The 20831-nt window shown below is 48.7% G+C and overlaps 6 protein-coding genes across 6 annotated transcripts; 1 reads left to right on the forward strand and 5 right to left on the reverse strand.

Annotated features, from left to right (window-relative positions):
• Positions 1-1854: 1854 nt before the first annotated feature.
• On the reverse strand, positions 1855-2703 carry BKA67DRAFT_560693 (uncharacterized protein; the record flags this gene model as incomplete). The annotated part of the gene is made up of 1 exon (XM_046102478.1): positions 1855-2703. Exon 1 carries the CDS (start codon positions 2054-2056, stop codon positions 1856-1858), a length of 201 nt encoding a protein of 66 aa, XP_045959712.1. The 5' UTR covers positions 2057-2703.
• Positions 2704-3118: 415 nt separating this feature from the next.
• BKA67DRAFT_657387 (uncharacterized protein) lies at positions 3119-8385 on the reverse strand (the record flags this gene model as incomplete). Its single annotated transcript, XM_046107106.1, has 4 exons — positions 3119-5463; positions 5527-7617; positions 7682-7838; positions 7891-8385. The coding sequence occupies 4 exons, from the start codon at positions 8383-8385 to the stop codon at positions 3119-3121; spliced, it is 5088 nt and encodes a 1695-aa protein (XP_045959713.1).
• Positions 8386-12511: 4126 nt separating this feature from the next.
• On the reverse strand, positions 12512-14052 carry BKA67DRAFT_237316 (Maf1 regulator-domain-containing protein). The gene is made up of 2 exons (XM_046095666.1): positions 13786-14052; positions 12512-13730 (listed from the first exon to the last, which is right to left on the reverse strand). Exons 1-2 carry the CDS (start codon positions 13789-13791, stop codon positions 12654-12656), a joined length of 1083 nt encoding a protein of 360 aa, XP_045959714.1. The 5' UTR covers positions 13792-14052; the 3' UTR covers positions 12512-12653.
• A 1286-nt stretch (positions 14053-15338) lies between these two features.
• On the reverse strand, positions 15339-16014 carry BKA67DRAFT_534374 (AP complex, mu/sigma subunit; the record flags this gene model as incomplete). Its single annotated transcript, XM_046099858.1, has 3 exons — positions 15339-15368; positions 15498-15924; positions 16004-16014. The coding sequence occupies 3 exons, from the start codon at positions 16012-16014 to the stop codon at positions 15339-15341; spliced, it is 468 nt and encodes a 155-aa protein (XP_045959715.1).
• Positions 16015-17677: 1663 nt separating this feature from the next.
• BKA67DRAFT_591805 (uncharacterized protein) lies at positions 17678-18710 on the forward strand (the record flags this gene model as incomplete). Its single annotated transcript, XM_046104764.1, has 2 exons — positions 17678-17703; positions 17786-18710. 2 exons carry the CDS (start codon positions 17678-17680, stop codon positions 18708-18710), a joined length of 951 nt encoding a protein of 316 aa, XP_045959716.1.
• A 166-nt stretch (positions 18711-18876) lies between these two features.
• On the reverse strand, positions 18877-20176 carry BKA67DRAFT_621614 (kinase-like domain-containing protein; the record flags this gene model as incomplete). Its single annotated transcript, XM_046105487.1, has 2 exons — positions 18877-19717; positions 19763-20176. The coding sequence occupies 2 exons, from the start codon at positions 20174-20176 to the stop codon at positions 19295-19297; spliced, it is 837 nt and encodes a 278-aa protein (XP_045959717.1). The 3' UTR covers positions 18877-19294.
• Positions 20177-20831: the final 655 nt, after the last annotated feature.

The raw sequence follows: 20831 nt of genomic DNA on the forward strand, positions 1-20831 counted from the left end.
ACAAGCGCTGAAGATCAAAGCCTGGCGCGCGCTGATACACGTGGGCGCTTCGGCAATAGTGAGGAGCACGGCGAGAGGGCAAAATATGTGCACATTAATAAGCACTCAAAGACAAAAATGCCCGCAGCCTTCGCTTGTAGATAAGCTAAAAGGTGTGTCGACAGATGTAAGTCATATGGGTTTACTAACTCATCCATCTCGTGGTCAGAGAAAGCATGCACACCAATCCGAAACAGTGATGGCATCTGGCTTGCTGTCAACCTTCATATCTTTGTTGTGGCGAAGGCGCTCGTCGCAATCACCTGCAGCCATCGTGCGCTCCGGATTTGTGAGGCTTGAGCGAGCTGAGAAATAAAAACCGCCTTTGAAACGTGCTGCTCCGAAGACCCCAGTCGCACGTGGTAATGCATAGCAGGAAAAGAAAAAGTTTTAGATAAATAAAAATAAAATAAAAATAAAAATAAAGGGTAAAAAATAAAAAGGGGGGAAGCTGTGTAGGCGATAACGCTTTCCTTCCCTGCTTAGGTTAGCTTCTACTGTGTACAGTGCCGCCAGTGACACAGCGCAATGATGTCGGAATGTCTTTGCTCAGGTCTGAGGGCCCGCGTGGTCCCTGTCAGTTGGTTAAGGTTTGTTGTTTGACTCCTCTCGAACGGAGGATCTACTCCTCGGGCCGGTATGGGGGTCCTCTTTTGGAAGTCTGGGGTTGCAACAAGAAACGGGCCAGGATGAGAGCCAATAAAGTGCTCCAGGCCGTCTGGACTTGCTCCTGGGCAGAATAAGCAACTACTCCCTACCCCTGTGCCGAATCGACTTGACTTTGAGATACATCCGGTAGAGATCAGATTATTCTTGTTAGCATGGAGATACAATTACACATTCGCGCCTGATAAATTGGGCCTTCAGGCTCTTGGAGAAATTGAGGTCATAGGTCCCTGCTTGCATACTGTAGCGGCCTGTTAATAGCAGGTAGCAGTGTTCATGGGGGCCACAAGTATCCATTTAGGTAGTTCGTCTGACCAACAGTATCAGTACCATAGTTCGGGGCGTTCGGGTTCGGGTCGATTCTCAACGTTAGTCCCCCGGCCCTGACGCCACCAACTGCCAGTGTGGCCTGATTTTGCAAGACTGCCCCGGGACTTTGGTCCTTGGATCTGCCAGGTAACGAACGTAGATTAATTGTGGTCGTTGCTTTCTTAAATGCCGGAGCTACACAAGGAAGAGAAAGACGAACAGAACTCTGTCTTGGGAGAAAACGAAACGGCAACTACCAACTGTAGAAGCCAGTTGTTGGTGTGTCGCTTTGAGATCAGTACGATAAACTTGTCATTATTGCACCATACACTTGCCATGAACTCCTGGCTGGCATATCGGTCCAGGTCACTTGAGTTTGTTTTGCAAGTTCTCGTCGGCTGTATGTGGTCGAGACGGCAATGCCTGTTCAATAGCTTCGGACAAGAGCCACGGAGACACGATGTCCAAGTACCACATCTACAGGCATCTAGGAATCATTAGAATATCCAAGTTTACCAACATGCATCCTAGCCTACCAATATGTGAGTTGTGTGAGGTGAAATTTAGTGGATTTCTGAATTGTGCAGCCACTATTGAGTGATTGGATTCATCGACCAAGCTACTTTGCCCAGAGGATGGCAGTTCTGGGCAATATCTAGTCGTACTTTTGTAGCCGGGGCTTAGTGGGGGGTGTGCTAGTTGAGCCCCCTAATTCCCATTGCGCCTAGCATTTCGGTGTCTTGTGCCGGATCCACGATTAGCGCTGTCACGCCAAGTCTGGAGACGGAGATTTAATAATGATTAGAGAGTTAGTTCCATTCAGGGCTCACGTTAAGTAGTGTTAAAATGAGGTATTGGGAATTGTTGAAGAAAAGTGAGCTGATGTTTCTAAGCGAGGAGGCCCGAAACTCTGGACGCAGCGCGCAAGGAACCGGGCGTCTGGGTTTGCAGTGGAGACTATCTTCGGGCCGCTGGACAAATTACTTGATTCATTCACCACACTACGCCGGGGGCTTGACGTAGCATCTGGCTCGGATCTCATGTTGCCATGAGATTTCGAACGATTGGCCGTGCTACAATTCTGTGCGGTCTCGAACGACCGGATGTAGAATAGAGGTGCTGTACCTCCTTTTCTCAACCTGTTCGTGCCTACTAGCAGCACCTGAACGGGTACTGTTATATCTGTGATGAAAGTTGTAATCTGTATAATCAAGGAGCGGGCGGCTTCTCAAGAATCTGTTCCCAAGCAAAGCGAGTCTGCAAGTGACGCAAGGATGACCTTCAACACTGGAGCTTGGTATATGTAAGCTGGGAAGTTATAGTGAATTCAGTCTCGTTCTCTCGGTTTCATGTATCAAAGCTAAGCATCTTTCTTTCTCTATCCCTGCAAACTCAACATAACCGCAAAGAATGCTTCAACCAGCATGTCCCAATTGATATTTGCCGCCAGTTTCTTCACTAACGTGTTCAGATCCAGTAGTTTCTACTCCCATATGGTTTTAGGGTCCTCGGGGCTACATTGAAACAGTAACAAAAAGCCCAGGCGCTTCTGGTAGGCAGTATGCACTTTATGGACATGCTAGAAAGTGTAGATGGTAACATATAGAATTACCTACTTTTAAAGACACACGCTAAGCCTAAAACTCCTGGAACTGAGCAGACAAAGGTGCCGTCAGCACAGAAACGGACATCATGTTGCATCTATGGAATTTCGTATGTTTCAAGTTCATCCAGTACGAAACATCCACCAGCTTGATCGGTCTAGAAAACATCATCATATGCTGAACGTAATTGCTACCAAGATACAGAGGTCCGAGTCAGCGCGATACGGAAAACCTTAAGATACACACGCCCAATCCGAAGGGCCTGCTCTTCATGATCGTTTTTAAGTTTATTACGTGCTCAAAGTTAGTTGTGATAATCCCCGTCGCAGTGCCGTCTCGAAGATTCACCCCGAGAGCCGTGAACGAACTTGGGGTCCGTTGCAGATATCTCAACCCAAAAACCACTATAAAGTTTTTTTTATCCTTAATTAGTGTGGCAACTTCCGGCTTGCTTAAGAGCAGAACGGATGTATGGAAGCCTTATCCTCTCATCCCAATCGTTAGAGCACCCAAGGGTCAGATTGAATACCTGTACCACTGATTCTAACGACATTAGGATGACTGACTGTCTGATGATTACCACGTCTCACTTTGACGTTTCGAATTTCAGTATCAGAAGCCTTCAAATCCTCAGTATTACTGCGCTTTATGCATGCCAGCATACTAGTGTCGTCTTCTTCTTCTTCTTCTTCTTCTTCTTCTTCTTCTTCTTCTTCTTCTTGCTTGATAGGTTTATGATGTTTGTCGGATACCTTGCCACCACTGCCACCTCTGAAGCTTGTATTCTCAGTATTCAATTTTCGCTTGATGGCCACATTCTCTGTATCAAGCGTAGCAATTTTAGTGCCTGAATAGTTCCAATTCTTGATAGGTTTCATGTCCGCAAAGGTGGCCCAGTCAGTCTCCTTAAGAAGGCCTGGCTCCTGCTTAATCAAGGTGCGATATTCTGTGGGGGTGTCATCATTCAAATACACCGAAGGCTTTACCTCAAGCTGAAGTTTCTCCTGCTTACTAGGAATGCTCTTCATGTCTCTCAAGGACTGAGTTTCGGTAGAATTGGCAATCTTTGCCGGCTCATCCTCAAGCTTTACCTTGAAAGCTTCGTCTGAGATCGCATGTTGTGAACGTTCCTCCACTTTGACTTCCTGGCCATCAAAGTGCTTGTTGTCCACTTCGTGCTTCGGCGGAATGGGTGGATCAGCCAATGGCATCTCGTCTAGTTCATTGTCGTTATGCTTGTTCTTTAACTTCATCCAGGCATTAAGCTTCATCGTCATACTTTGGATGCCGGTTTTCTTTTCATTATGGCTTTCCGTGCTAGGGTCGTTGTTATCGCCAGAACTGTTTGATGCATCGTTTGTCGCGCAGCTCCACAACTTCTTAACCTCGTCCTTACTGTCGTCCATCTTTGAGAGAGTTGCGTCCGTCATATCGACATCTTGGTGTACGAAAGCCTCAACTTTGTTCTCAGTACGACCCAATGTACCTGCGTCCTTCAAGTGTGAGATGGACATATCATCCTGTGCAATATCATAAAAACAGGGGTCTTCTACCTCGACATGATCGCCACCGTCGTCTTGCTCCTCTACTGTGGCTCCAGTAGCAGAGGGCTGTTCAACATTATTTCCAAGCCTCTGATGGGGCTTCTTTTGAGGATTGCTGCCATGGTTCACCCCATCTGCAAATTGCTTGTCGATCTCACTCAGAGACTTACTAGTATCGATGCCCTTGACCAATTCCTTGAAATCCCCTTTAACTCTTCTAGATCCATTTTGAACACACAATGCCTCAACTTCGTGATCTGTGCTTGTAAGCTTGGCGAGCTCATGCTGAAGAGGTATAAGTTTAGCAGGGTCAATGTCGGAGAAGTTGATATGCGGGAATGGCAGCATGTCGATATGGTTGGCTCCATGACGAACTCTTAGCATGAGTTCTAATCCTCGCTCAAGTACAGCCACATTGTTAAGATCCTCTTCATTCCAAGGCTTTGATGTGTGCCCATCTGCTTCAGTATGGCGGAAAGACAGCAGTCGCCGAAGCTGATTCTTGCGGTGATCAAAGTGCTTTTTAGTCTTGGGCAGCCTCTTGAACTCTTCGTAGTACTCTCGGCGAGGTTTGAGAGCCAAAAAGGCCTCTAATTCAGTAACGTCTTCAATATCATCTCTGAACCAGCCCTCAAAACCTGGTATCTCGCGAGGCCTCTTTTGGGAGCCGGTCGCCGACGTGATGCTTATTGACGTGACACTTGAAGTATCGGATGTATTCGCGTCCTCTTCGTCTTCGTCTTCGTCTTCCCCATATTCTTCCTGTATCTCCTCCAAGTTTTCGTGTGCACCCTCGTCTCGTTCAACCTTGGATGTAGAAACCATTGGAATATCATAAGATAAATTGGGATAACGTGGCATGGTTGATAGTAGTCCATTAGCCATGTCGAGTTTGCGCTTCTTGTCCACATGCATATTAGGTTTTGGCTTATCCGCATTTCTCGTTGAATTCACCATCTCAATAACGTCTCCTTGTGCAACAAAGAGAGGATCCTCCTCTTTTTGATATAAAGACATGAAGTCCTTGGATTTATTAACAGCAGTGATTGCTGCCTCCCGTTTAGAGTCAACAACAGCAGAAGCTGGCTGCCCGGTCAATGCAGTGTCTGCCGAGAATATAGGCTCAAGGATCGGTTGCGATATTATCAGGTTCTTTTCTGCTATCAGCTTCTGTCCCTCATCGCTGTTCCAGGCCTCGTCAACTTCGCGCTGAAAAATATTCAGAAGCTGTACCAAAATGGTATTCATTTCGCCCTGGGCCCGAGCTGACAGTTCTGGAAGGATTTTTTCGATCTGTCGGCCTGCATTAAATCACTTAGTATACTTTAAGTTCTCAATTTGATACAATCATAAAAATGACTTACTCTCGAGGAAAGCATGATACGAGTTGGTGACCTTCAAGCGAAAAACTTGTACATCTTGAGTTTGGCCCACGCGGATGACTCTATGAACAGCTTGTGACTGAACAGGCAAGCTACGAGCTTGTGAAGCCACAATGACGCGTGAGCAACTCTTGTGCAGGTTTGTTCCTGCAACCCCAACTGTGTACATCTGGATGAGAACCTGGACCGAGCCCCATGAACTATCGTTGAACGATGCAACAAGCTCCTTCCGCTCCGCTTCTTTAAGTTTGGCATGGAGGACGCGAGCATTGATACCAATGAACTGCAGAACTAGCTCGATATAGTATGCAGTAATTGGAATAGCTTCTGTGATCAGCAACTTCTTTATACTATTGCCTTTTATTGGTAAAACGTTCTCTTTTAGGTCATGTAAAATGTAGCGTAGAATGGGTGAGCCCCGGACTGCTATCTTCAGATAGTCTAATGCTGTCTTTGGTGTAGATTCTCCGGGTCCAAGTAGGAATTTGGCAAGCTCCCGGAAAGTCACGCCAGCCCGGCGCATCTCCCATATGTGCGACGCCATTGTGCCATACGGTTCGCCATGATCGTCGCTAAATTCACTGAATAGTGTGTCGATTCTCCACACATCCATAGACGATGAAGCAATCTGCCATTGGCGATGCAAGGCAGTCAGAGATTCATAGTTTGGGTCTATACCACTACCCTTGTTGTTTTTCATCGCGTCTGTCCAGTTATTTAGGAGCTTGAAGTAGTCGAGGAGCAAGTGGAGGTGAACAAATTGGTACTGCGAAGCTGACTCCTGGTCAACGTCGATATCGACAGTCCAATTATCGACAACAGGGAAAAGTCCTTCCAGTGAAAGAGGTTTAGACTTATTAAAGTCTTCGAAGATGATGGAAGAAGGCCCACGCTTGAGCATTGCCAGTGACTCAAAATACCGAAGATATTTCCTCGTACTTGCGATATCTTGACCATTGCCCCTTCTGTCTTTGCAAATAAGCCTTGATAGGAGGCTAGGCCGGCCTGCCGCCAACCGAAGAGCGTCGTGAGGCTCGAGGCCTTCTAGATCATCTAGTTCCGTTATGTCAGTGATACCTTCAATGCGATCCCAAAGTCCAGCCGTTCTTTCAATATTATCTTCTGCAGTATCCCAGAGCAGCATTGCTGGACCCAGCAAGTCCGTCAAGGTATTCAAGCATGGTGTGGCGGTGATAAGCAGTGTGTATTGTCTTAGAAGTAGACTGACGCTCCGAAAGAGCTTTGTAGATGCATTTTTGACCTTGTGTGCTTCGTCAACACAGACAATAGAGAAGTAGCACTCATTGTCGGTAAAGAGTGAGCGCCAGCTGGGTTCTTCGGAGTCCTCGTCGCGGTAGCATGTACGTAACGCCCATGTGTGTATCGGCAGAATAATGACTGTTTTTGAAGCTCTGGCAACGTCCATATCCCACACATAGCTGTGTGAAATGGGCCATGAGTTGAATGTACCCTCCTCCGGACACACATTAAATGCTGTGTCTGACAAATGGTGAACTCTATAACCATGCGGAAATTCGTTGCTACTTGCTCCGCCGACAAGAATATCGCTTACGGACTCGGGGCATGTACTCTGTAAAATTTCCTCAACCCATTGTGCTGCAACTGTGACAGTCGGGCACAGAATCAGGATTGGACAATGCATCTTTCTACCGGTGATCGGGTTAATCTCCACGTTTAGCCCACGCCTAGCCATAAGCTCAATTGTGGCAATAGCAGTCAAGGTTTTCCCAAGGCCCATGGAATCTGCAAGCAGAGCTCCTCCATACTTTGGCCCTCGAAGTTTTCGACGAATTTCAGCCTGCTCCAGGGTCTCTTTGTCGCGCAGTTTAGGAAGCTCTCCAAGAAGTCGGGATAGGATCCAAACGATACCTGTAATTTGACTGTCGAGGAATCCTTTGGATGGCTTTTTTGCAGATTTGGCCTTGGCCATGCCCTTTCTATAACGCCCTTGGCCTCTGCGGTGTGAAAGTTGTTCCTCTTCGTCGTCATCGTCATTTTTGACCTTGACCTCAGGAAACAATGGAGAGTTCCACAGGCCTAGCTTTTTTCGACCTAATAATACCCATTAGATGAATTTTCCTAATAATCAGTTGTAGAGAATGAAATGACTCCTCACCATAGGTTCCAACCTTGTCCATCTGGAGATAAGTGGCACAGGGTTGAATGGGAGGACCCAAGCTATTACGTGACCCGGAGATCAAGGCTTGAGCTGCGCCACTAACGCTTTGAGAAATCTCCAAGTCATCGTTCTTCTTGCTTGGAGGAATGGGGTCCTGCAACCGCATTATTCAGCTTCCTCACATTGATAAATCCGTGACAACTTACCTCGGCGTCAATGTCATATTGACCATCTGCACGAATGACATCTACAACATTCTTGGGCAATTCCTTGTTGTTGTGGCCAACATGGTAGGTTACCTTTTCATTCTGAATCACTTCACCACACAGGTTGAAGTGACCAGGAAGGTAGTCTTTCAGAGCTTCACCAATTGCCCAGCTTGCGAACCTCTGGCGATAAACCAGCTTGTCATTGCCCATAGGGATGTCGAAGCCATTGAAAAATCTTTTTACATCTTCGTTCCTGACAGCTCCCTTTCCCTTCAGGCGAGAGTACGGATCCCAAGGGCCGAACTGCTCTGTGTTGTGTTTGGTTTCGAACAAGTGCTTGACTTTTTTCTCCCAGGCTGCCATATGCTGATGCTTCGTACGAGGTCGCGTCAGCTTCTCGTTCTGGCTGTCTTGGTTTGGGACGCGTTGGTCAGAACTGGTAGGTGCAATGGGTTTGGGCGCAAGTTCCTGCGCATACGGCAGGCGACCCATCCTGTGTGATGACGTTAAACGAACTTGGGGCAACAGACTTCAAGACGAGTCTCGATTCAGCAGTGGCGGACGGAATGAGAGATGGCACTACTTCATAAGGAGTTTGTGTTGGGATCAAGTCCGCACAGGTAGAGAAAAAAAAAAAGATTGTATAGTAATCTGTAATCTGTGAGCTGGGATGAATGAAAGAGGTGAGTGATGGGAATAAATGGAAAGAAGAATGATTGGGTGAAGAAGGATGCTTTAACATGGATTAAGTGATTGCTGAAATAGGCGGTGCAGATGAATTAGCACGCTGCTCTTGATTGTTGGTAGACGCGAGGAAGGCACGGCTTTTGAGACATCACCATTTATGCTGGCGTCTACAAGGCCGTCGCAATCTGCAGCAATGAAGGAAACCAGGAGGGCTGCTTCAATCACTCAATATACACGATGGAGCATGTGGACATAAAGACGGTGAAATGAGGTATTGGGCAACTTGGTTCAAATGCAGTGTTCGATCAATCAGAATGTGTGAACACTACAGTACTAGTGAGGCTCATGGTCTTGAATGGAAACAATCTGCCTCCACTATCCGCCTCGTACTGATGTTGCCAATCTGAAAGTGAGCTGTTGTCTCACTTGAATCTCTGAAACGGATTCGCTAAGTCGGCTTATCTCCGAACTTACTTCTTGCCATTACGTTCTGTGTTCTAATCAAGACAACCACAGCCGTTATGGTTATTGTAGGTCTTGGGGGTTATGGACAGGTGCCGCTTGTCATACTGGGAGACGTCATTGCATCGTATATTGAGCGTCCAGATCCTACGACTATTGAAATGTGCACAATCAAATAACATGACAGATGCTCCTGTGTTCGGGATCCTCACAGGAATCTTCTAGCTGTACCTGAACAGTAAGTTTCAATCGACGACAATGGTAGAAAGTATTGCCGATCTCAGTTTGGGTTCCAGGTTCTGTGCTATTCGCTGTGGCAGTCCCCATTATTAGCCATTCTTCATACCTAATTATCGACAATAGGGGCCTATAAGTCTTCCAAAGCGATCTGATTTACTTCCTTGTTGCACTAGTGATATATAGAACAGGGAATTTCTTATGATGTAATACAACTACACTCCTCAACACACACTCAAGAAAATTTTAGACCAGTTGTGCTAATGGTCAACAGCCCTCGACTCGCTATGTGCTTCTGCTATCTCACACCAATTTTTCTCTTTTCCACTTCATTGTTTAAAACACAACTCTAACTGCCAATTATTGGCTCAGATGATTCGGTGTCGTCTCCTGTCATTGGCTTGTCACCTAAGAGCACAGCAACTGGCAGGGTAATAATGAGTGCTAACCTTTTGATGTTGATAACAGATACATCAACCTGCTCACACACGTCTGCGATGGGCAAAGAGCGGGCCAAGCACAACGACAGATATCGCTGACAGCGTGTAACCGAACCGAGGTAAGCTCAAACCACTATCACATCAATTCCACCCCCAAATGCGACCAAGTAAGCACTAAGGACGACCAACACTGAATGTACAGAATACAGCTACCATATAAGTACTGAATATCTCTCATCAAGTGCAGAATCGTTCTAAACTCACTGATTCCGAATACTATCTATACCTTGATAACCCAGATCAACAGGGATGCGTTTCATGCCTATGCATCGCAAAACTAATATTTTATATTACAGACGATTTTGATTCTAATACCTTTCTGCCTAGAGTCGACCACAATCTCGTGATGGCACAAAGTGTCACTGCAGGATATTCAATATAGGCACTTCTACTCATGTCAGTCGTCTCGATCGTCTTTGATTAGGATGCCCATCCTACCTTCGATTCTTTGATTACCGAATGGATCCATTGGCGCCAGGAGCAACTCTGAGGAATCCCTTGCCTCTGCTTTGCCAACTCGAGACATCATCCAGACTCGGTATGACGCGGCCCACTTACTCGCCCTTGGAGTCTAACATGCGATAATAGGCTGCTCAGTGGATTTTGATTATCGACGTCACTGGACTTCTGACACGAACCGTGAGCAATGGTGAGAAATCATACCACAAAACTCTAACAACCAACCCAGTGAACAACAGACATACGAAATTGGCTCTTCTTGGCCAAACCAATAAACGAGTGAGCCAGCAAAAATATGCGACTTTAAGATGAGCCAGCTCCCATCCACGAGACGCTTGGTAACCAAGAAAACACCAGATGAGGCCCTTCCGAACTTCCTCGAGAGAAAACGCCAGTTTATCTCATTAACCTGCACAATTTGGAAAAGCGATTGAACAGATCTGGAGACATGACGGAATGGCTTTCATCTGGATCCTTGGACAGAATGACCCTGGCCCAGATGTTAGCGGTATTCTTCTGGCTACCCACCTTCTCGCCTCTTCCGCTGGCCTTGATATAATCAAACCCTGATAGAGAAACGCTCAACGTCGTCATCGTGTTTGATTTGTCAGAAATCGCCATCAACAAAGTCGAATTTTTTGGAGTTTGAAGATTTTGAAAGAGGCTATGAAGCGAATGATAGACAGATGTCTAATCTTGCCAGAATATATCTCAATTTGACAATTCCATATTTGTAAACCTCGAGGGACAAAGGCATGGCCATGTTCGCGCTTTTGTTCAAATTCAGTTGCTACAAGTCTGCATGATATGCCTCCTTTAACATTCCGAGTACATTTGAGATCGTGATATGTTTATTCCAATAGAGATAGATTCTTAGTTTCTAATCTTGACTCTTTATCCTTTCCAATGAATCAGACATCGCAAGTGGGTATCAGTTGGTCGTTGATATGAACTGATAGAGCTGAATGAGTGATGATTATCCTTGGCTAATGAGTATTCCAGGTAGCTTGGAACCTATCATGCTGAGATGATTTATGTTTCAACTTCGAGAGGTTTTTTGAGCTATTTCTGTGACTAAGCAGCACGTATGAGTCTCTCACTGCTGAATACCGGATACCAAGTGCCAGCTTAGTGAAAATTCTAATAAAATGGTGACCAGAAGCTGTAACAGTAACTACGGCTCATTACATGGTCGAACGAAAGTAGATGCTATAGAGCTCCTACGCCATAGTGTCCAGCTGGTCCCTTACTCCATGGGTGTCACAGACCTTCAATGTTACACTTGGTCTTCCCATGGACAAAGAACAATACTTCGAGTTGTACCCACCATTTCAATATAGGTATTCTGATAAGAAGGAGTTGGTTCTCGTGCGAGTTAAGTAGACTCTCGGCCGTATTTGAAGGAGGCTAGCGGAAGTTTTGGCCAGTAACGCCAATAATTTTCGTTCCATCTTCTGAGCCATAATAAATCAACATACAACATTCCTACCCAGGAAAGCACCCGCTCTCCAACGTGCTAACAACTCTTAATTTCTTTTAGCAAGCAAGAAGCTGCCCAGGTAAGAGCTCTAGACTAGAGGCAGAAAGCTTACTTTTCCATTTGTCAAGCTCAATGTTATAAACATGGAGCCAAGCGTGAGCGCCACCACCGTACTTCCTGGTTCTGATAATTATTCCGTATTAAAATTCCACACCAGGGATGAAAGCAAGTCAGCGGCTTATCAAGTGTGGAGGTAGTGATCGATTAAAAAAGTTCAATTCAGTTGCTATCTTGCGTGCAATCTGCCATGATTCATCTGCGCATATCTCGAGTCCACACGAACGTGAACCTCATGCACGTGAACAACCGACTGTGTCCTTGCGCCGGGTGTGCTCTCCTGTATGCTCATTCCAATTGTCGATACAAGGCCAGCTCTCTCACCACCAGCGATACCAACCATAAGCACCCACCCATGCATATGCCGAGAATAATTCATGATTCAGTCATACGATACCGTGTATTACCAGTAGAAGCAAGAAAAATGCAGAAAATCTGGGGGTATCAGCGCCTCTCACTAACGCTCTCCCTGACCAGAGCAGTAAACCATCCCACCAACGCCGGAAACCGAAAACAACCAATCATGTACATGTAAGACATAACTAGAAACAAGAACAGCAAGGAAAAAACATGTCCAGTGTGTGGTTCACTGGAATCTGGAGGTTGAAAGTTTGCTGTGCGCAGAGGCCGATTTTCTTCCCACCCAACGTGGTGAAGATGCACAAAAAGCGGCACGAGTGAATCGTTCTTCAGTTGATGAAGCAAAAACGTGGAAGCATGTGTGCCTCAGTGTAACCCAGTTGTTTCGGGATGTACAAACAACAAATTCTTGCATCAGAGTGTGTGGCTGATGCAAAGGTGGTCAATGCCAAAAGAGTTTACTCGATCTCCATCCGCGATGCGATGTCCTCACTAACTCCGCGTACGGGGCTTTGAGCTCTATCACCATCGTCTTCTTCGTCTTCACTTTCGCTCTGGAGGTACTCATCCTCACTGTTCTCGTTGCTTTTTGTAGCATTCAAAGGGTCGAAGTCGACATCCTCATCGGGGTCCCAGATCTCCATCTCTTCATCGTCCTCTTCGTTCTCAGCATCACTCTCAATGACTCGGTCTGCAACACTGTCACCGAGCCAGTATTTGGCGCGCTTGTTTGCGCCAGACGATGAAAACGACGTACTTGCAAGGGTATTGCTCCCGCGTCTTCCGCCATTGGGTCGCAAAGCGGGCGACGAGTGCATTAGGGACGGCACCCCCCTGACGTACATGTAAGCCACACGCTTAAGATTTTTGTTAAAGAAGAAGTAATGCATTCTCCATATGGCGGCTTCTTCTCCATCAAAAGGGTCAGTGGCTGGCTGGTAGGAGAAGCAGACACAGTCCTTGAGCCTCATCTCCTTATCAACCATAGCCCACATTTGCGGGCCCCAAGCTGGGCTGCTGATGGCTGCACCACCAGCGGCAGGCAAGCTCGAAGGGGAGCTGCCATATGCGCGATAAGATGAACCAAGATTGGGCGAAAGAAGAGACAATGGTCGCACATTGCTCATGGTGTTATCGAAAGCCGCTATCGCGCGGCGGATGTTGCGCTCCCGCCGAAAATCGGAAGGTCTCAGCACATGCGAGAAGTCGTAGTCGGGATGGCTCGCATTCAAGGTTGCGATCAAATACGCAAATGTGCGACGACTTTGGATATCGGAAAGCGGACCAAATGGGCTGGATCGCGACAAGTTCAAGGAAGCCGCCATCTGTTCGCGCTGGGGCGGTGACAGCGATGCGCCGAACTTGAGTAGGGCAGCATGTTTTGACTCGAGCGATTGATCAATCGACTTGTATAGCTTCCTGTCCGAACCGGCGGCTTTCGTTGTGTACAAGTCGCATCCTCCATTGACGCACAAGTCCGGCGTTGTAAAGTTGAGCGCGGACGTAACCGTATCAAAGTCGCGAATCGGAAGGAACTGGAAACCGTTGGCGCATTTGAAGTGGTAAACACCGCTGGAATGTGCAACTTACCTTCATGTTGAAACGTGTTGCGTTGATCAAGTGGAATATTGTCGCAAATGTAGTGTTGTTATCGTAATGACGTCGACCGCTGTTGTAGTGCTACGGTGAAGTAAAGGTGAAGTGGAAGTCAGTGCTAGACGCGACAACAACTGCTGATTATTCGGCTGCCGAAGCTGCAAAACCGGCAACGACTCCAGATGCTGAAGGGTATGAAATAATTGTTGTTATTCGTGTCCTGTCTCTCTGACAAAGCGCTGGGATGAGGAGTTGGTTGCGCAGCAAACACAAACCCCGGAATCGGTTCCTGCTTATCAGCCCCGAGTAATAGAACTAGCCAGACGATGGTCGTCTAGCAGGCAGAGAAAGGCATATGTACGAGATGGTGGTCTTTGGTGGTTGAACAGTTGGGCGGAAGATGGTTGTTTTGCGGGAGGAGGACAACGAATGGACAAAGGGGAACCGGGACGATGGGAGCAACAGTCGATGATCAGCGGGATGCTGGTGGGTGGTGTTATCTGACCCAGCTGGAGTTGGCTTCATGAATTCGGACACTATGGCACATGAGCTGCTTGGGGCAGCGCTAAAGCGTGCGTGTTTACAGCAGATGGCATCTCGTAGAGTCCCCAGTTTCGTGACGGGGACAAGAACAATTTCCTGGTTAATGATAGTCAGTCTCTCATACCTTCAACGGGAGACCAGCAATATCCCCGCGGTCACAAACGCGACACCATTTGTCGTCGGGCTATGTCAGCATGCCCAACATAGAAGTGTCCGAATTTCTGGCGTTGTCAGCGGCCATGGGACGTGCCTCCCAGTTCCAAGGTTTGGCGGGGGCGCTTTCTTAGGTTGTTGCTTTCAGCGTGGAAGCCTCCACCTCGTCCTCACACCAAGGAGGAGCCGGCCAAAGGAGGCACGACGAATGAGACGTCGTCAAGGTGCCACGAGTAGGATTCGCAGCCAACCGTCACATCAGTCCCTTTGATATCGTGCATGTCGGATGTTGAGCGTGGAAGCTTCAGAAGCTCTAATGGGTCGTTTCATTTCGTCATGTTTCTTGTCTTCAATTGCTTGCCGATGCTTTGGTGCATGGTCAAAATTTGGCTTCCATGGTATCTGGACCAAGCCATTATGTATCTACCCCGCTATGATGCCCCTATCCAAGACGAGTTCATCGTCTAGAGCTCTCAAATGCAAGAGTCACGTACCCAAACCCCTGGAAAATTATTTCCGTATGCCTCGTTGTGTTGCGTTGCGTTGCGTTGCAATGTGTTGTATTGTGTTGTGTTAAAAGAATTCAATCCTCTCTTTTTCTCTTTTGGTCTCTCTCCCACAAGGATGGTGACACACGTCGTTGAACGAAAAGCCATGCACATCTGGTTACCTCTTCAGAGTAGTCCATTTGCTTTTAATGCAGTTTTGAACTCTTCGAAATCCTGTTAATTGAGCAAACAATATCTATTAGCGATCACCGTCCCAAGCATATCTCATCCTGGAGACTTGTGCGCTCGTCGCAAGACAACGCCAGGCGCCTCCGGTATGTTTTGATTCCATATACATGAATGTTACATGATCTTTGTAACTTCGTCCTCGACCTGGGTTGAAGAAGAAAAATGGTGTTAGTGAATGGAAACAGACTCGGGCCAGAGTCCCCCAGAAGGAAAGGAGAAAGAAAGAAAGATAGAAAAAATGACGAGCAATGGAACGCGCAGTCACAAGCTTACCTCCATGTCCTCTAGGGAGTCCTGCTGCCCTATGCATCGTAGCACTGCCTTCTTGCTAGTCTCCTGCATTTCTCCAGCCAATAGCAGCTCGTCAAGGATGTAGTATGCCTTGGTGAAGGAGAAGATGATGTCCAGCTCGCACACGTTGCCGTAATACTTGTCCATCTGCTCGACGTATCGGTGGATGATCTCGAGGGTGATGAGCTCGTTGTCGTCAGAGTCGCAGCCGGCAATGAAGAAGAGCGAGGCGTATCGGCGGTAGACGACCTTGGTGTCCTTGTACTCGAGGAAGTTACACATCCTCGTCCGCCGGGAGAGGACTAGTTGAGAGACGTCCTTGACGATCTTCGCCTTGTCCTTGGGAGACAAGGTAGTGAACCATTTTGCCAGACGGACCTTGCCCTGTCTAGAGAGCAAGATGAGATAGCTGCCGTGATCTTAGCATCAAGCTGTAGGTAAATCTGCATCAGAGTCCTCCGGGGGGTGATGGAGGGGGCTGGTCATACTTGATAGCCATGACGATGCTCTCGCACCACCACTACGGGAAGAAGAGAAAAAGTTCTGAAAGCTGTTTTTGAGTGCGGAGATGGTGTCAAGAAATGGGTTGGTGGATCCGAGATGAGGTAGTTGGCGGGTTAGTATTCGATAGAGTACAGTACAGGTGCCGCCTCTTTGTCACAATCACAACCTGGTCGGCCACGAATGCGAATGAATGAGTGAATGCGCGACGACAACCGCAGTGGGATCATGATCATGATTTAGCGGGCGTGAGGTCCCGGAGCGGCGCTAACCATCCGCCGATAGAATGAAAGCACTGGGCAGTGTGCTGGGGACGTAGCTTAAGCTTGGTTGGCCTTTTGAGGCCTGGGCATGGCATCCAGACACGCTGCACCGCATCTCAATCTCAACCCAAACACCTCTCCTGATCACATGCCTGGTACTTACTTAAGCTACATAGCTGAAAGTCTGGAAAAAGTGCTCGGCTACTCTTATCTTGATCTATAACATATCATCCAAATGACAACATGTTTGCAATCGTCCTTAAGACAGTCATTCTCAAGCACCCAGAGGCATCACTCCATAACACATACGATAGTCAAGGATTGGATTAGGACGTACACGATTTCGTACCAGCGGCTAAACCTCGAAGCTGCCATATGTAAGACCTTAAGACCAAATGTTCCAGCGTAGCTATGAGCAGTTCTTGCCACGGGTTTGAAACACCCATCCCATCACAAACTTATAAGAGCTCTACGGCGCACTGCTCAACTGGACCGCTGCACGAAGCCCCCACGTCTGATCCCGCTCATTCGTTCGCCCTTGCGTGGGATAGAAAAGCCAGTTCCAGCTTGACGTGCAGCAAATGCCTGCAGTCCTCCACAAGTCGAACCGCATACACAGACGGATCACACCTCATCCCACGACATTTGGGGAATATTTGACAAACTATAGGACCTGAATACGGCATCTTACGCTCACCACCTGCACCACGCCTGCTGCTTTGGACTGCTAGTTGAGGAGTTTCCGACGCGAGGCAAGGCTATCGACGGTCATTGCAAAGCCGCCGTACTATCCGCGGCAAAAGCGAACTCTGGTAAAGTGGCTGGATCCACGATATCTGCATTCAACCAGCTACTCCGTACCCGTCTGCTGACCTGGGAGTAGTATAACAAGTCGGCAAGTGCCCACTCATCTATCAATTTAATGACTATGATACCTTGACTAAGTAGTACCCAGCACAACTCCACGCCGACCCAAGGTTGTGGATGTCTGCTTACAAACTCCGCTTCTTACCCGCCGATTTCACGTTAGCTTTGAATCCCAAAGTCGACCGAAATCGTCTTACTGGGCCAAACATACTGAGATCATTCTATTCCTCCAGTCTATGTATCCTAGTCAAGACATTGATCCTGTACTTGTAACTTTCAGACCCTGACTAGCCGCCTCTTCAGCCTCTACCTAAAATTCGCCCTTCCCTTCTCGGCGGCGCCGTTCAGGACCCCACTTGACGTCTTGATCTTTTTTTCCCAATTCCATCTTACCCCTCCATCCGAAGAGTGCGATCGTGGAGTAGACTTAATTATATCATTTCCAGTATTATTGCGTTGGACTTTGCGATGGGAATCATCCTCTCCTACTTGGAGAGACTTGGTCTATACAGCCCCAGAAAATCGCGAACAATGACTAGCATAATCCTGTCAACCGGGTAAGCCCGCGGCGCATTGCTTTTGTCTTTTTTTACCTTTCGGGGTAACGTACGAAATTCTCATTACTAATTGCGTGATCAGGAACATCGTCGCAGGCGGGCCCTCCATCATCCGAAAGCCGGGAGCGTACAGATCAAATCTCGAATTCACAAACTCGCTCCGAAGCAGCTTCCTAGCCGCACAACAGGACTACGCAACCGCCTTCAACAACGTCGATGGCGCTGCTAATGGCAATGGCGCCATTGAAGCACAGGTGAACGGTGACAAGCCGGTCACTGATGTATGGACAGAGAAGATTGGCGACTCGCTATATGTGCCGCGCATTGATTGGTCTGCAGTCGGCCTGCAGGAGGACAGGGATTCCTACGAAATTACGCTGAAGCTTTTCTTCCTGCCTACTGCGCCCGTGTCAGAGAGATCGAAATACATCGATGCAGCTTTACAGCTGGTCAAGAAAGAGCTTGGGGTGAAAGATGTTGATCTGCTCATTGTTTCATATCCAGGCATCTCATTTGAAGGCGATTGCGAATGGGAAGCAGACAAGATGAACTCGACCATGGGTAATGCCCAGGACGAAGTCGACACTTGGACCGCCCTGGAGACTTTACATGAGAGAGGCGAAGTAGAAAGGCTGGGCGTGGCCGAGTTTGGCACCGAAAAACTGTCCAACTTTATCAAGAAAGTTCAAGTCCGCCCCGCAGTTGACCAAATCAACACGAGGAATTGCTGCAGCGTGCCACCTCCACTGATTGACCTGGCAAACAAGGAGAGCATCGAGCTGTTAACACATACCGATTGCACAGACATCTTACCTAGCGGTACACTACGAGAATTGCTCGGCCAGGGACTGCAAGGTGCTGGCCTGTTGGCCGATGAGAGCTCGGACAAAGGGCTCAGGGGCGACTTGACGCCGCAATGGGTTGTGAAGTATACAGCCTTTGTGAAAGACCGCGGCGTGATCGAGAACAAGGGGTATTTCGCAGGCGCACAGCTCCTTGAGCAATGATGGTTTAATGGGTTTTGGCTTTCATGATTCGGGCTTTCTTTTCCTCTGGGTGGACTGGCGTACTTTTCGCATAGCGCTCCTACATGTTGGCAGGATTCATTGCTCAACAGTCATAGACTAGCATCTTTTCATAACGTACATACATATCCGGCACCTACATGAACATTTCAAACCTCTTATCCTAGCGTGTTGGCTTTGATCCATGCTCTTCCAGCACAGCAGCCGCAAAGAATTTGAAAGGGCGTTGCGATGACCCATATAGCAACTTTCGGAGAAAGTGCTGGGGGGTCTAGCTGAGTGGGATGGATGCTTAGACTGTTTGTCTGTCTCTGTCCGTCCTCGCCCCCTCGACTCATACCTGGTACGTCAGGTACATATACTGATGCAACTTCGATACGGACGAATAAAGGGCTCCCCGTCATCTGCTCAGCTACTTGGGTGACATTGCATGTAGAGCCTACGGGAAAGCAGACATGGCGCGACTCCTATCGACCGTTTCGACGAAAACACGAGCCAATCAGAGCGAAGACGATCTTGAGTATAGTGGCAAGTCGGACTCGTGCAGACAAATTGCTTGGTGCCCTTTAACCTAACATGCTTCTCTTGCGTCCTCTCATCCTTACATCCTCTAACTTCTTGAGCACTACCGGCGAACCTTTAAATGTACCTCTGTATCCATCTAAGACGGCCGAGAATAGGCCCTCTGCTTTCGGGTGTGTACTGCCAAACGCGCGTTCTAGGACATACAAGTCCACAGCACGATCTTCGTCTTGCGTGCCCTGGCTCGCCAAGCCGAAATCGATGATGACAATCTCGCCCTCCAACGATTCCTCCTGGCCGCCCTCGGCGGCCTCGGCCTGGCCGTTGCTGGGTGCCTTGCCCTTCTCCCAGGGCCGCAGCATCATGTTACTCGTCGTGAGATCTCCGTGCACGACGCCGCACTTGTGCAGCTTGCCCACGGCCTCTCCCATCCTCCTCATGAGACCCAGCAGCTCCTCCGCACGGCCCTCGCCCCGCGCCACCTCGGCCGTGCCGTCCCTGCCCAGCTCGACGAGCTGCTCCTTCCGCCGCCGTATCCACTCGTTGACCCTGACCCTCACGGGGGCGCCGGGCACCCACTCCATGGCCAGGACGCCGTTCGCCTCGTCGACGGCGTAGAGGGCGGGGACGGCGACGCCCTCGCGGCGGCACTTCTGCAGGATGCGCGCCTCGGCCAGAATGCGGTGGCGGGTGAGCTTGGCGTCGAGGAGCGGGTGCCGGTAGGGTTTCGAGGGCCGGTGCTTGAGCGCGCAGGGAAACGAGGGCAGCAGATAGGAGCTCTTGTACAGCCTGCCCTCGGCGCCCTGCGTTATGAGGGCGGGCTCCGTCGCGGCCGGGTAGGTGAGCGCGAGCGGCAGGGGGAAGTCGTGGATGGTGGGTTCTGGCGGCGCGGGGTCCGGGACGGGTGCTGGGATTGGTTCGGCCATGGTCTTGTGATGTTGCGAAGGCCGGAGCAGGACGAACGAACCTCGTTGTCGGCGAAGGCAACGGCTTGCTGGGAGTCGGTTGGCTGGTTTGCGGCTCTGGGCTGCCGAGCTGTGCAGTCGAAGGCGCAATGTGCAAGTCGCAACCTTCACAAAAAATTGACCCCTCATCAGAGCACCACCCGGCAGTGGAATTGCCCCGCCATTGCTAGCAGGGCGGCCCTTACAGCGCAGTTCAGCTCGATGTCAACCTCAATCGCGTCAAGGCGAGACACATACACATGCAGTGCAGGCAGAGAAGAGGGACAAGTCCTACGTTAGACATACTAGATTGCGGCTGAACGAGTTGAAAGTGTCAAGCTCTCCCTCTTCTCCTTTCCTCTCCAACCCAGACTTCCCTGTTTCCTCTTCCTTCCTTTCTCTAATGACTGCCAACGTCTTGAACGTCGCGGAATCCTAGCACCACGGCAACTTGCGAAACTCACCGCCCATCACTAATAACACCACCAGCCCAGCTGCAGCGGACGGGGAAGGGGAAGTATAGCTCTGGGCTAACAACCGTGCAGCAACATGTGACGCCTAATGCAATGCCCATGCCAGGCGGAGTCCACGATTCGAACATGCACAGAGCAATCACAGCAGATTGGCCGCAGTGACC

The sequence above is a fragment of the Truncatella angustata genome (genome assembly GCF_020726525.1).
Source record: "Truncatella angustata strain MPI-SDFR-AT-0073 chromosome Unknown BKA67scaffold_3, whole genome shotgun sequence".
NCBI classification, from domain to species: Eukaryota; Fungi; Ascomycota; class Sordariomycetes; order Amphisphaeriales; family Sporocadaceae; genus Truncatella; species Truncatella angustata.